General features: G+C 45.5%; 1 protein-coding gene across 1 annotated transcript in view; it reads right to left on the reverse strand.

The window, feature by feature from the left end:
• Positions 1 to 7,373: 7,373 nt before the first annotated feature.
• The window catches only part of Pdss2 (decaprenyl diphosphate synthase subunit 2), a 231,211-nt gene continuing 225,101 nt past the window's right edge, over positions 7,374 to 13,483 (reverse strand). Inside the window, exon 8 of the mRNA XM_036168915.1 lies at positions 7,374 to 8,188. Coding sequence (XP_036024808.1) covers positions 8,030 to 8,188 — 159 coding nt within the window. The 3' untranslated portion in view covers positions 7,374 to 8,029. The remainder of the gene's footprint in view (positions 8,189 to 13,483) is intronic.

Genomic DNA, 13,483 nt, shown 5'->3' on the forward strand with positions numbered 1-13,483 from the left:
AAATTTGGCTTTAAATTGTGGGATTGGTCTTCTTCCTGATTGGGGTTAACATGAATATAATAAAAATACATTATATACATATATGAAACTGTCATAATGAAACAAGTTATTATGTATAATTAATATATGCTAATAAACTCATATACAAAGATCCAAACAGGACAATGAACACAGCTAAGTGTGGTGGTTCAAGCTAGAACAACAGCCATGAGTTAGAAGCCAGCCTGGGCCACACTGTGAAACTCATTCTTTCAAAACCACCACCACCACCACCACCACCACCACCACCACCACCACCACCACCACCACCACCACCATCACCACCAGCAGCATGGGAAGAGTGGGCAAAAATAATACTAACAGAATAAGCTCATAAATTTGTAGCATGAAACATCATTTTAAGTCAAAGATCATTTTGTTTGTGTCCTTTGAATGTACCCTAAGAGTCCCTTTCAAAATTTTTGAAGAAGTGCAGGTGGCTTCTCATGCCACAAAATGATATCTCCACATTGCTGGCCATGAGCTGTGGCCAACTGATGGGAGGCCTGGGTTCTGAGGAGGGAGATGTGCACCAGGGAACTGACTCGGATGCAGATGGAGGTGTCTAGTATGCCGCTTTATGTACAGGTCCCAGCAAGGCTGTCAGCTCAGCACCTCCACTAGTCCTCCCTCCCCAGTGCTGAGACCGCAGGCATGCGTCACCTCTCCCAGCTTCTGTGTTGGAGGATTTTAAAGCAGTTTGCCCCACACTCTTTTTGTTTTGTTGAGACATAGGGCCTTATTCCATAGCCCAGGTTGGCCTTGAACTAAGGGCATCTCATCTTGAAGTGTAGGGGTTTTAAGTGAGAGTCACCATAGTCAGCTTTTTGTAGTGTGTGTTGCATGTTTGTGTTCCTGTGTTGCATGTGTGGAGGCCAGAGGCTGACTTTGGGTGTCTTCCTCAATTTTTTTCCACCTTATTTGTTGATAACAGTCTCTCACTGAACCTGGAATTCACTAACTCCTCTAGGCTAGCTGACCAGGACATGCTCTGTCTCCATTCCCCAGTGCTGGGATTACAAGTGCTTTATCTGGGTACTGGGGATCCAAACTCAGGTCCTCACATTTGCTCAGCAAGCACTTTACCATCGGAACCATCCTCCCCCATCCATGTTTTCCAAATTTTATTATTTCATGTGTATGAGTGTTTTTCCTGCATGTATGTATGTGCACTACATGTATACTTGGTGATCCCCGAGGTGAGGAGGTGTTGGAGCTCCTGGAGTTAGGGATGGCTGTGAGCTACCAAGTGGATGCTGGAAATTAAAACTTACTATGGAACAACTCCCTTCTACACTATGAACACACATTATTCTCATTTGCTAATAAAAAGTTGATTGGCCGATAGCTGGGCAGGAAGAGATTACGTGCAAGAGCCAGAGTAGGAGAATTCTGGGAAGGGAAAGGGTGGAGTCAGAGAGTCACTGACAAATGCAGAGAAGCAAGATGAGAATGCTGTATTGAGAAAAGGTACCAAGCCACATGGCTAAACACAGATAAGAATTATGAGTGAATTTAAGTGTAAGAGCTAGTTAGTAATAAGCCTGAGCTAAGAGCTAGTTAATGATAAGCCTGAGCTATCAGCCAAGCATTTATGAATTGGTTATTTGTGAATGGGACAGGAAACATCTGTTTATGAAACCTGGGTCCTCTGCAAGAACAGCAAGTGCTCTTAGTCACTGAGCCATCTCTCCAGCCCCTCATGTTTGTGTTTTGAAAGAAACTCTTGACATATATTCCAGAAAAGTCTGGAACTCACTCTGTAGTCCAGGCTGGCCTTGAACTCAGGACCCTCCCACCAAGCATACCAAGCGCCAGAGTTACAGGGGTTTTGCTGTGCCTGGCCTCTGCAGTTTGACCCGCTGTGGGTCCTTTCCAAGGGGAAGATTTTCTTAGTGCTAGGTCTAGAGATTGACTTATAACATCAGCACATTTTAAATACCTCTCCACACTAGAAAAACCGAGCAGAGCAGACATGTAGATCCTCACTTAGCATTTAAACCACCTGTTAATAACAACCATGATGACTGCAGCACAGTGCGAAACTGGATACAGAAACAGCAGGCCCTGGAGTGGAATCCACACTATCGTCACAACCATGCAAAGAAACTCACTCATGGCAAATGAGCTGGAGGAAGCCAGACATGGAAGCGTAACCTATATAACCCTCCTAAAAGCCAAATAAAGGAAAGAACAATCTGGAAGAAAATAAAATGGGTTTATTGAGAGTGGTGGTTTTGTTTCGTTTTTCGAGAGTTTCTCTGTGTAGCCCTGGCTGTCCTGGAACTTCCTCTGTTAGACCAGGCTGGTCTTGAACTCACAGAGATCCACCTGCTTCTGCCTCCTGAGTGCTGGGATTAAAGGTGTGTGCCATCACCGCCCAGCTATGATTGTCTTTTCTATTTGCTTTTGAGATGGGATCACAAGTTGCCCAGGCTGCCCCCAGACTCTCCATGTAGCCCTGAACTATACGGAACTTGTGATCCTTCTGCCTATACTTCCACAGCACTGGAATCTAAGGAGTTTGCTACCAGGCCTGGTTTGACTGGGTACTGGGAACTGAACCAAGGCTTTGTGCACACATCTACTAACTGAGCCACACACACATTAAAAAATATTTATTTTTATTTTATGTGTATGAGTGTTTGCTTTGGTGTACGTATGTGTACTATGTACACGCCTTTGTGTCTATGGAGGCCAGAAGAGGGGGTCAAATTTCCAGGAACTGGAGTTACAGACAGTTGTGAGGCACCAGAGATGCTGGGAACTGAACCTGGGTTCTCTGAACTAGCAGTTAGGCACTGCTCTTAACCTCTGGGCCATCTCTTTAGACATGCCCTTTTTTCTTTTAGTGCTGGGTATCGAATCCAGGGCTTTGTGAAAACTAGTCAGCACTCTACTACTAACTCAGATTTCCAGAGTGAGTGACACCTTCCCCCATTGTCCAAAGTATCTTTAAATTGCTTATTCACTTAGATTTGTTAAAGAAGCAAAATTAGGCACAGGTGGTGGTGCATACCCTTAATCTCAGCACCCAGGAAGTAGAGACTGGCAGATCTCTGAGAGTTCAAAGCCAGCCTGGTCTACATAAGGGAGTGAGTTTAAGATAGCCAGGGTGAGAAACCACCCTCACCTACATGAAACCATACCTCTGGATAAACAAACAAGCATCCTTTGATGAAATGTTAATACAAGTTTCCCCCCAAAACTTTGGTACAGCTCCATTTTGTTGTATTTTTAAGTTCTGAGACAGGGTTTCATGTAGGCTGGCCTTGAATTTTTGGCTGGCCTCTATCTTTCAAGTGCTGTGATTACAAGAGTGTGCTACCACAGCCAGTGTTTGGAAGTGCTGGGGAGAGAAGCCAGGGCTTCGTGCATGCCAGGCGAGTCCTTTACCAGTTGAGCTGCAGCATCGTGAGTGAGATGGCCCATCATCTCAACAGTGTGGAGTTGATGTTGTCTTAGTGCATTTTTCCTTTGTTGTAATAAAACACCACGGCAACTAATGGAAGAAGCGTTTGGGGTCATAGTTTCAGTGGGTGAGAGTCCGTGATGGCGGAGCAGAGACAGGGGGGTAGGAACACAAGAGCTCACGTTTTGATCCACAAGTTGGAGGCAGAGAGAGCACACTGGGGATGGAGTGGCTGAATCTTTTGAAACTTCAAAGCCCACCCCCTAGTGACACATCTCCTCCAAGACCACATTTCCTAATCCTTCCCAAAGAGTTATGAGCCTATGGGAGCCATTGCCATTCAAACTATTATATTGTTAGGGGCACTTGCACATGCTAGGTAAGCACTTTATCACTTAACTATATTTCCAGGCTTGAGACAAGTATTTCTTAAGTAAAATTTTATTATTATTATTATTATTATTATTATTATTATTATTATTATTATTTTGTGTGTGTGTGTGTGTGTGTGTGTGTGTGTGTGTGTGTGTGTGAGTGTGTGTGTGTGTACATGCATGTATGTGGAGGTCAGAAGACAACCATGTGGAGTTTTTTTTTTTCCCTTTCAAGACAGGGCTTCTCTGTGTAGTCCTGGCTGTCTTGGAACTTGTGCTGTAGACTGGATCAAGATCACAGACAATAAATATCCTTACAGCAGATCCCTAAAGTCCACCTACACTGGCCCGAGTCATTTCATGGTGTAGCCAGCCCCTTAGCCCTTGTGACACACGCCTACCTCTTCTCTTAACTGTCCTTCCTTTTTCTTACTTTACCCCAAGAGACAGTCTTTTTTTTTTTTCTTTTTTTTTTTTTTTTCAGGGCAGAGTTTCTCTGTGTAACAGCCCTGGCTGTCATGGAACTCACTCTGTAGACCAGGCTGGCCACAAACTCAAGAGATTCATCTGCCTCTGCCTCCTGAGCACTGGGATTAAAGGCATGCACCACCACTATCTCCACTGAGCTCTTTTCTAAATATTTTGATTGTATTTCTCCAGATGTGAAGACAATACAGACTCCATCTTAGGAGAGGACCACCATCTTAGACCACCAGCTGTACTCAGTTCCAGGAAGGACCTCAGGGATGTGCCATGACAACAGATACAGGGCAGTATCCTCCTGTAGACATCCTGTCTGTGGTTTATGGCCCTTTAAGATATCTGCTTAGTGCCGGGTGGTAGTGGTGCATACCTTTAATCCCAGCACTCGGGAGGCAGAGCCAGGTGGATTTCTGTGAGTTAGAGGCCAGTCTGGTCTACAAAGTGAGTTCCAGGAAAGGTGCAAAACTACACAGAGAAACCCTGTCTCGAAAAACAAAAACAAAAGAACAAAATAAAACAAAACAAAAAAGATATCTGCTTAGCAAGTTGTGGTTCCCCACCAAAAATCCATCCCAATAGTTTCAAATATGGTTTTGCACTGAAAGTCTAGACCAATGGTTTAAAAAGCCACTTTGTCCATATCCCTTCTACCTAATCCAAGTTGCCGAAGCATGTAATTCCCAGCTTGTGGTTTTTCCTATAAAAACTCTCTATCCCTGGGCTCACTGCCGCCATATTTCTCCATCTGCCTGGTGGCAGCCCAGGTTGAATCTGACAATCAAAAGGACCCTTATGTGCTTGTATTGGAAACCGGCTCCTTGGTGGTCTCTGGGGGTTTCAAGAAATGGGTGCAACACAGAAACGACCAGCTTCCTGCCTCAGTCTCTTGCTTTCTTTTGTGGTGCTGGGAATAAAATACAGGGCCTTGTTCCTGCTAAACAAGTGTTCTGTCAGGGGTTACACAAGCCCTGAGCCCCTAAATGTCCTATGTTGTGCTTTTTGTTTGGGTTTGGCTTCCTTTTTGAGTCAGGGTCTTATATAGTCCAGGCTAGCTTCTTAGTGTTGCTGAGGGCGACCCTGAGCTTCTGAGCCTCCTGCCTCCACCTCCTGAGTGCTGGGATTGCAGCATGTGCCCCCACACACGCAGTACTGGGCACCAAACCTAGGACTTCACGTAAGCTGCATATCTCCCCAGTCCTAAATCTTCTCTCAAATTCTTCAGTTTAGGGACAGAGAGATGGCTGGGGGTTAAGAAAGAGTACTTACTGGATTTAACTCAGCCCCCACCTGGCATTCATGGTGGTCTGTCACTCCAATTCCAAGGGAAGCAGTGCCCTCTTCTTGTCTCTGTGGTGGATCGCAGTGCATGGAGACAGCACTTGGGAGATGGAGCCAGGAATACTAGGAGTTCAAGGCCAGTTTGTGAGATAGGAGATGCCATCTTTTTCTTTTTTAGGAGTGGACAGAATAGAGGTCATAGAAAGCAGCAGAAAGGTGGGTGTAGAAACAAGAACCCAGCATGTCACATAAGGCAGATGGAATGGTAGGTTACATGTGAGGCAGGTGGGTCAGAAGCTCACCATTTAGCTCCTCGTCTTCTGTCAGAGGCTCTCAGGGTTCCCCTTTCCTCCTCTGGATCTTCTTTCTGCAGCACGTTTACTAGATGGTCAGAAACAGCAAACTTTTACTTGCTTTTTTTTTTTTTTTTTCCAGACAGGATCTATTTAGTCCAAGCTGGCCTTTGAATTCACTCTGTAGCCTAGCCAGGCTGCCTCAGCCTCCCAAAGTGCTGGGTTCCAGGTGTGGCCACTCCAGTGTGACACGGTAAACTCACCAAGTCAAGCAAACCGGGGAGGGACTTCGTACTTACCACGTTTAAGCTCATTTTAGAGAGGCGGGAACTGGGTGAGAGGGAGTGACTTTTGAAAGGCCGTACAGTGAACTAGATCTGAGGCATGGTGCGGCTCCCTGTCTTGTATAGCTAGTCAGCTGCATCCAGACTCCTCCTTGTGGAAGTTAATGATTAGAACCCAGTCAGAGCTATAGCATTAAGCCAAGTTCACCAAGAAGAGCCATTCTAACCAGAGTGGAATGCTCTATGACAATCTAAGGACTACAGAACGAGGTAGTGTAAGCCGTTCAATTATCATGAAGCCTACTCATCATACCTTAGCCTCTGTAGGCTCCATTTTCTCCTCACTGCATGCCACGTGCTGGGTCTGGATGAAGCTTTTGGGAGGACTTCAACTCAAATAACTTCCCTTAGTGTTTGAGTGAGGTGGGTAATACAATCTGCTACTGTGTTTGCTGTCTCCAGATAGGGCTGTAATTACACCACACAAGCAGCATGGCAGCTGAGTCTCAATCGAGATCATTTATGTAAACTCAGCCGTCTTGTCAATGGCATCCTCACATTGCATTGTGCAAACCACAGAAACCAGCTCCTGTGAACCACACTGAGGCAGTGTCCAATTACAGCCTGTGTGATTGCTTCTGCTCTTTCTGCAACTCAGGGTCTGTGGCTCAAGACCAAACGTTGACATTCCGAGGTTAAAACAGAACTCCCAAACAATGAAGTCCCACCCCAATAATTACATTCCTGAACACTGTAAAAACCAGAGGTAGTCTCTAAATCAGTGTCATAAGTGAGTATACTGTATTTGAAATAAAAAAAAAATTGGCCTTTGAAATGTGTCTTGCTTTTTTTTTTTTTTTTTTTTTTTGTGAGACAGGGTTTCTCTGTGTAGCTTTGCGCCTTTCCTGGATCTTGCTCTGTAGCCCAGGCTGGCCTCGAACTCACAGAGATCTGCCTGCCTCTGCCTCCCGAGTGCTGGGATTAAAGGCATGAGCCACCACCACCCAGCTGTCTTGCTTGTTTTTGAGACAAGGCTTCTCTGTAGCCCTGGCTGTCCTACAACTCACTCTGTAGACCAGGTTGGCCTCTAACTCAGAGATGCACCTGTTTCTGCCTCCCAAGAGTTGAGATTAAAGGCGTGTGCCACCAGGCTTGGCTTGAAATGTGTCCTAGACTTGATCTTTTAGAAAGAAAGGCAGACAATTTCTGATACAATTAAATCAACACCTGGCAACATTTTAATATCCAACTTCAAGTATTTGGCAACTTTCTCACATTTTCCTCACCTCTCCCAAATCTGATAAAAACCACAATGCACAAGCCTCTCACATTACCCCCCAAAGGCATGATTCTGAGACAGCAGCAATGCCTGTTTTCGCTCAACTCGCAGAAGAACGACTCTTCCCTCCGATGGACTGGACTGGTCATCAGCTTTAGATGTGTCGCCTTGGCTGCATCCAGTGTTTCTCTTGACACCTGCAGCCTCCAGCTTGCTCTGTCCTCTTCAGAAGGAAAACCACAGCCATCGCCCTGGCGCCATGCCTGGCTTGGTCCAATCAATACGGGCTTATTTCCTGTCCATTTGCTGAGGTCACAGGAGTGAGTCTCATCAATTATTTCTGTTGCTGCAGCCTCAAGTGTGCTCTGGCATGACAAGCGAAAACTGTGTGACCTTTTTTCCTTCTCATTTTGTTCGTAGTGGTTCCAAAAAGATAGATTCATTAAGTAACCGAGATCAAAGAACAGGAACAAATACGTATGTTTTAAAAATCATTAACATATTAGTTAGTTCATCATAAAGCTCTCCTGTCCACCCCATTCTCTGGGATTTCAGCTAAGGAACAATAGTGTCTTTTGAATTTGGTGTCATGAAAATCTGGTCACAGCAAACACAATGTTTTCTAAAGCCGATCTGGCCTCTGAGGGAGGAAAGCTCTCCAGGGCCTCCAGTGCCTTGTTTCCATGGTAACGACACAGGTCAATAGCTGAAGTCACACCTTTGCCAGCTTTGATTGTTTCTCGCAACTGTTAAGAAATAAAAGCACAATAAGTCAGTTTTTGGTTGTACAGTGAGGACTACAATTTAACTGGGGGTATGTGTTGGGAACAAAGGCAAGGACAGATGTGAATCCAGTATTTCTGCTCCGTCGCAGGGAGGAAAAAGGCCATCATTGCAGGCTGTCTCAGGCACCGTCCCTAAGGCTGCAGTAGTGTGCTCCAGCGCAGCACAATAGGCTGCAATCAGCCCAATTACATCTCCTCCCACACCCACCCCTTGATCTGCTGAGAGTGCCATGCTGGGAAGGCAGGAGAAGGCCAAGCAGGGACTTCTCTGGCATTCGGAACTCAGCAGCCTGGTATTTCATTCCAGGAAGCCTCCACTAACATCTTCATGCAAATTTCAATTAAAACAATAACAAACAACAACAAAAACCTTATGTTGACACAGTAATCAAAATGAAAATTCAAGAAAGACATATATTATTAAATCTGACTATGACTTATTTAAAACAAAAATATTTTACTTGGAAAGAATGAAACAAAGCATTTTTGTAAAGAATAAAATGAACTTTCATTAACCAACAAACCGACTTCCAGTTTCTTTCTGATTGTAAGAAAGGACCAAGGGCTCAGGAGGAGAGGCACTCACCCTTAATCTCAGCACTTGGAAGGCAGAGGCAGGTGAGTTAGAGGCCAACCTGGACTACATGGCCAAACCCTATTTAAAAAACCAATCAACCAACAAAAAACAAAAAGAGGGGTGTAGATCTGGCCCAGAGTGTGCTGCTCCTCAAAGGACCTAAGTTCAGTCCCGGCACTGTGCTGGGCGGCTCCCAACAGCTGTACTCCAGCTCCAGGGGCTGGGGGGTGGGGGCTCTGGCTTCCACAGGCAATGGCCCTCATGAGTATAGACCCATACACATAACTAATGATAAAAAAAAATCTTAAAAGGATCGAACAAAATGATTATGATTTAGGGCTGGACCGTCTCCATCTTTTGACCTTCAATTTCTTTACCCCAGTGTGACAGTGAACTCTCTGAAGGCATCTCTCATTCTCTCAGTCAGGCACCAGGTAGCCCAGGCTAGCTCACCAGAGGCTGAACCCTCTGACCCCTAGAGCCTGGGTGGGGCCAGGTACAAGACTTCATCTAGAGACATAGAAGATGTGTGCAGCAAGAACTGTCCATATGAATCCCTCTAGGCTTTCCCTCTGGCACTGGGGACAGCCACACAGCTGAGATACTCTTCAGCCTGGATACCCAAGTCCGGGCAGTGAGTCCTGTATGTCCCTCCTGTCTGTGACAGATGTAGACATTTTCCTTTTGTTTCTTTGAGACAGGGTTTCTCTGTGTATCCCTGGCTGTCCTGGTACTCAGTCTATAGACCAGGCTGGCCTAGAACTCAGATAGGCCTCCCTCTGCCTCCTGAGTGCTGGGATTAAAAGCATGTGCCACCACAGCTCGGCTCTGATGGGGACATTTCTACTGATGCACTCAGTGGGCCCTCATCCATGCAGCTCTGTTGGAGCTCTGATTTATGCTTTGTTCTTTTCTACTGTGCTACTGGGGAATCTCATCAGCCCCCAGCTAGGTTATACTTCACAATTACCTCCTAAAGAGCTTTCCCAAACCATCCTGCACTCCCATACTCCGTCCACCACGCCACACTGCCAAGAAGATTTGCAATTTATAATAGATTGCAAATACAGTCTTGTCTAAAATCTGTCACTACCTTGCGACGGCCTTAGCAGTCCAAGCTGTTCCAGGAGAACGTAAGTCATCCTTCCAGTCTTGCTCTACCCGGCTTCATTTTCTCCCATCCTGCCTTTGCTCATATATGAAGGGGAATCACTTGCATTTTTCAGAGCTGACATAGCGGCTCTCCTGGGGTCACCCTTCCATGTGGAGTAAGATCTCACCTGGATGGAAGGCCCTCTGCTATAGCATGACGGTGGTAGGAATTAGCTGCTCTTTTTCCTGTAGGCTCCCAGATTATCCTGTGTATTCCTGGAGCACAGTATTATTACAGTATTGTGTTTTCATTTCCTTCTCATTCACTGACTTCCTTGTGAGACTTTAAGCTACATAATGCATAATTCATGAAACAGGAATAAAAAATATATGCTGGTTTATTAGTCTAATTATAGAATCAAGAGGTCAGAGGTCCAGAGAAACTCAGTGACTCAGGGTAACAGATGGAACTCAGCAAAGCTGAGATCAATGGTCACATTTCTGATTTTCAGTTTTTCTTATATTGTGCATGCATGCACCTGTGTGTGTGTGTGTGTGTGTGTGTGTGTGTCCCACCAAATCATGGTCATGAGCTCAGGCTCTCTCCTTCTACCTTTATGGGGATTCTGGGGGTCATACCAAGCTTGTGCAGCAAGTGCCTTTACCTTCTAAGCCCTTTCACTTTGGGGGGGGGTAGTATATTACTTTGCCTGTCCCTGTCCATTACAGTCCCTGTCTGCCTTATACTTCAGCCTCTCTCAAAAGATGGGATTACAAGCACCTACCACCATGCACCTCAGAGGCTGCATTTTCTGATGCAGTATCTTCCAGAGGCACTACTGAACTTCAGATTCTGAGCACCCACAGTTCCCTGCCAATTACGGAGTGCACAGTCAGCTTCAAGTTCCTACTGCAGCTTTGCTGTTTGAGGGAAGCCCCTCATCTGTTCTCAGCTCCAAGTGAAGATCGTATCAGTTCCTGGGGGAGGGTTAGGAGCTTCATGAGAGAGCACAGATCACTGGGTGATGTAAGTCGCTTTTCAGCTCAGCCTGTTTAGCTCTCCTCCAAGGCCTCAGCTGTTGTGGCCTAGGCCATTCCACCTAATCAGATCAGATCTCTTTGGGCCTGATACACAGTAACCTCAAAGGCAGCTGGACTCAGACCCTGAAGACACTTAGTAGGTAGAGTATGCCACCATTTTCTTTATCGGCAGTCTCCTTGGACCTAAATTGGACAAGTCAATGTTTTAAATTCTAGGCCGGCAATGGCAGGCCTGTGGAAGTCTACAATAATGCTGAATTTCTAAGAACTCACGGAGCACCTAATACATGTTAAGTGTGGAATGATCCTTCTCTGCTCATGGATCAGGAGCTAATTAAAGAGAAACTGAAACGCAGCAACACCAAGGCATTAATGTGAGGTACAGGTGCAGGGCAGGACAGCTAATGCTAACCAGGAGAGACTCCAGAAAGCCTTGCAGAGTGGGTTTTTTTTTGGGGGGGGGGTTTCAAGACAGGGTTTCTCTGTGTAGCTTTGCGCCTTTCCTGGATCTCGCTCTGTAGACCAGGCTGTCCTTGAACTCACAAAGATCTGCCTGCCTCTGCCTCCCGAGTGCTGGGATTAAAGGCGTGTGCCACCACGGCCAGGTGCAGAGTGGGCTTTGTTGAGCAGGTGCAGGGGCAGGAGCAGCAAGGGGACTGTATGGAGAGAGAGCAGCAGAGGGCAGCAGGCAGGGTGTACAGGAAGGGACACAGTGGAGAAGGACACAGCTTGCAGAATCAGTGTCAGGGGACCCAGGGCAGCTCTGAACCAGGCTATGACAACTTGTGTAATATTAGAGGGACCAGTCTTAATATTACACATTCCAGGGGCTCAGGAGAGAGAACTACTAACGGCGAGGACTATTTTTTTTTTTTTGGAAATAGAATCTCAGCACACCGAGCTCCACAGTCCACTTGCTTTAATTCCTCTGGCATAACATCCTGTCTACACAGCTTCAGTTCTGTTCTCGTGCCTAGCTCCTTTCTTGTCTGATTTCTGTTTTTCTACTGCTCCCTCTTAAATTCTATCTTAGTTCTCTCGTCTTAATCCTGCCTCATCTACGTCCTTTTCACCTTGTTCTTATCCATCTAGTACTTCCCCATCTGACTCTTCTTCATCTTCCATCTCGTTCCTCTAGTTCTCTCTTCTAGTCCTTCAATCTAGTTCTTCCCCATCTCAGTTTGTTCCTCTCAAGTTCTTACCCATCTAGTTCTTCCATTCTGTTTTCTCTTCTCCGTCCTCCATCCTCCACGCTCTACCTAAGACTCCCTGGAATCCAGTTCTATCAAGCCCCTGGTCAAGCAAGGGCACCAGGCTTGAATTCTACAGGGTCATAAAGGCAGGTAAGAAATTTTCCTTCGGCAGTGACCACCAGGCTTTCTTTATAACAATCCAAAATGGGAATGGTAAAAGAGGAGGTCAACTGAGGGCTAATGACCAGTTAGTATATCACTATTAGTCCTTAAAAGTGGCTAAGGGAGATATCTGATTCCAGAGAAAGCCTTTCCTGAGGCTGTTCTCCAAATACCTGGATTGTGTATGTCCAGAGAGTGATCAGTCCACACTGTTAGTCTTTCTTAGGGAAAAGTCAATTGGAAAAACTATGAAGGCACACATGATTTTCATAACAGAATACAGCTGATATATAACAAGCCAAATAACATCAAAAACTCCTTGGAATTTGGTTTCCTCTGGAGGAATTCCCTGATCCCTCCAAGTAGTGACTTTGCCATAACCACCTGAGTTGTTATGATATATTCCTGCAGCCCGCAGCAATGATATTTGTATTTCTTCTTCAAATTTTAATTATAAAATATTTGAAAGCTACAATGCTGTGTGTGGTACTGCATGCCTATAATCCAAGCATCCTAGCACTTTGGAGTTGGAAACAGGAGGATCAGGAGTTCAAGGCCATACAAGAGGGGGGAGGGAGGGAGGGAGAGAGAAATGGAGAGGGGAGAGAGAGGGACAGGGAGGGAGAAGGAGGGAGAGAGAGAAACTGTAGACAATAGTATGCTTTTAAATTAGCTCTCCATGTAGCATTTGAAGATTTCTGTGGTCTAATACGCCTATCGTGGTTGATTTCAAGCTGCCATGGGGCGTGGGATCACAAAATTCTTAAATATTTAATAATCACCATTAGGACTTGGCTTGGACACATCCTTGGCAGCAGGGCGCTTCATCCTGGTTTTCACTTGTATCTCCAAAGTACGTTCGTTCACATAATCACAATACTGTGATCTCACTAGCAGAGCTAACCAGCAACATCTTCAAAATCATTTTACTAGTTATTGTTATTGTGTGTGTGTGAGAGGGAACATGGGCCATGCATGCTACACTGTGAATGTGGCGACCAGAGGACAGTTTCAGGTCTTGCTTCTCTTCTTGCTTCACGGGCTCTGGAAATGAAACTGGTTCTCAGGCTTCCAACAAGAGCTTGTACCTGCTGAGCCCTCTTGCCAGCCCTGAGAGTGAACTAGAACAGTTAGATAATTCCCTGTCATCTTGGATTTAGTTCTTGTCTTAGCCTCAGCGCAGTATTTTAA

Source organism: Onychomys torridus, chromosome 19, assembly GCF_903995425.1.
Source record: "Onychomys torridus chromosome 19, mOncTor1.1, whole genome shotgun sequence".
In the NCBI taxonomy this organism is placed as follows: Eukaryota; Metazoa; Chordata; class Mammalia; order Rodentia; family Cricetidae; genus Onychomys; species Onychomys torridus.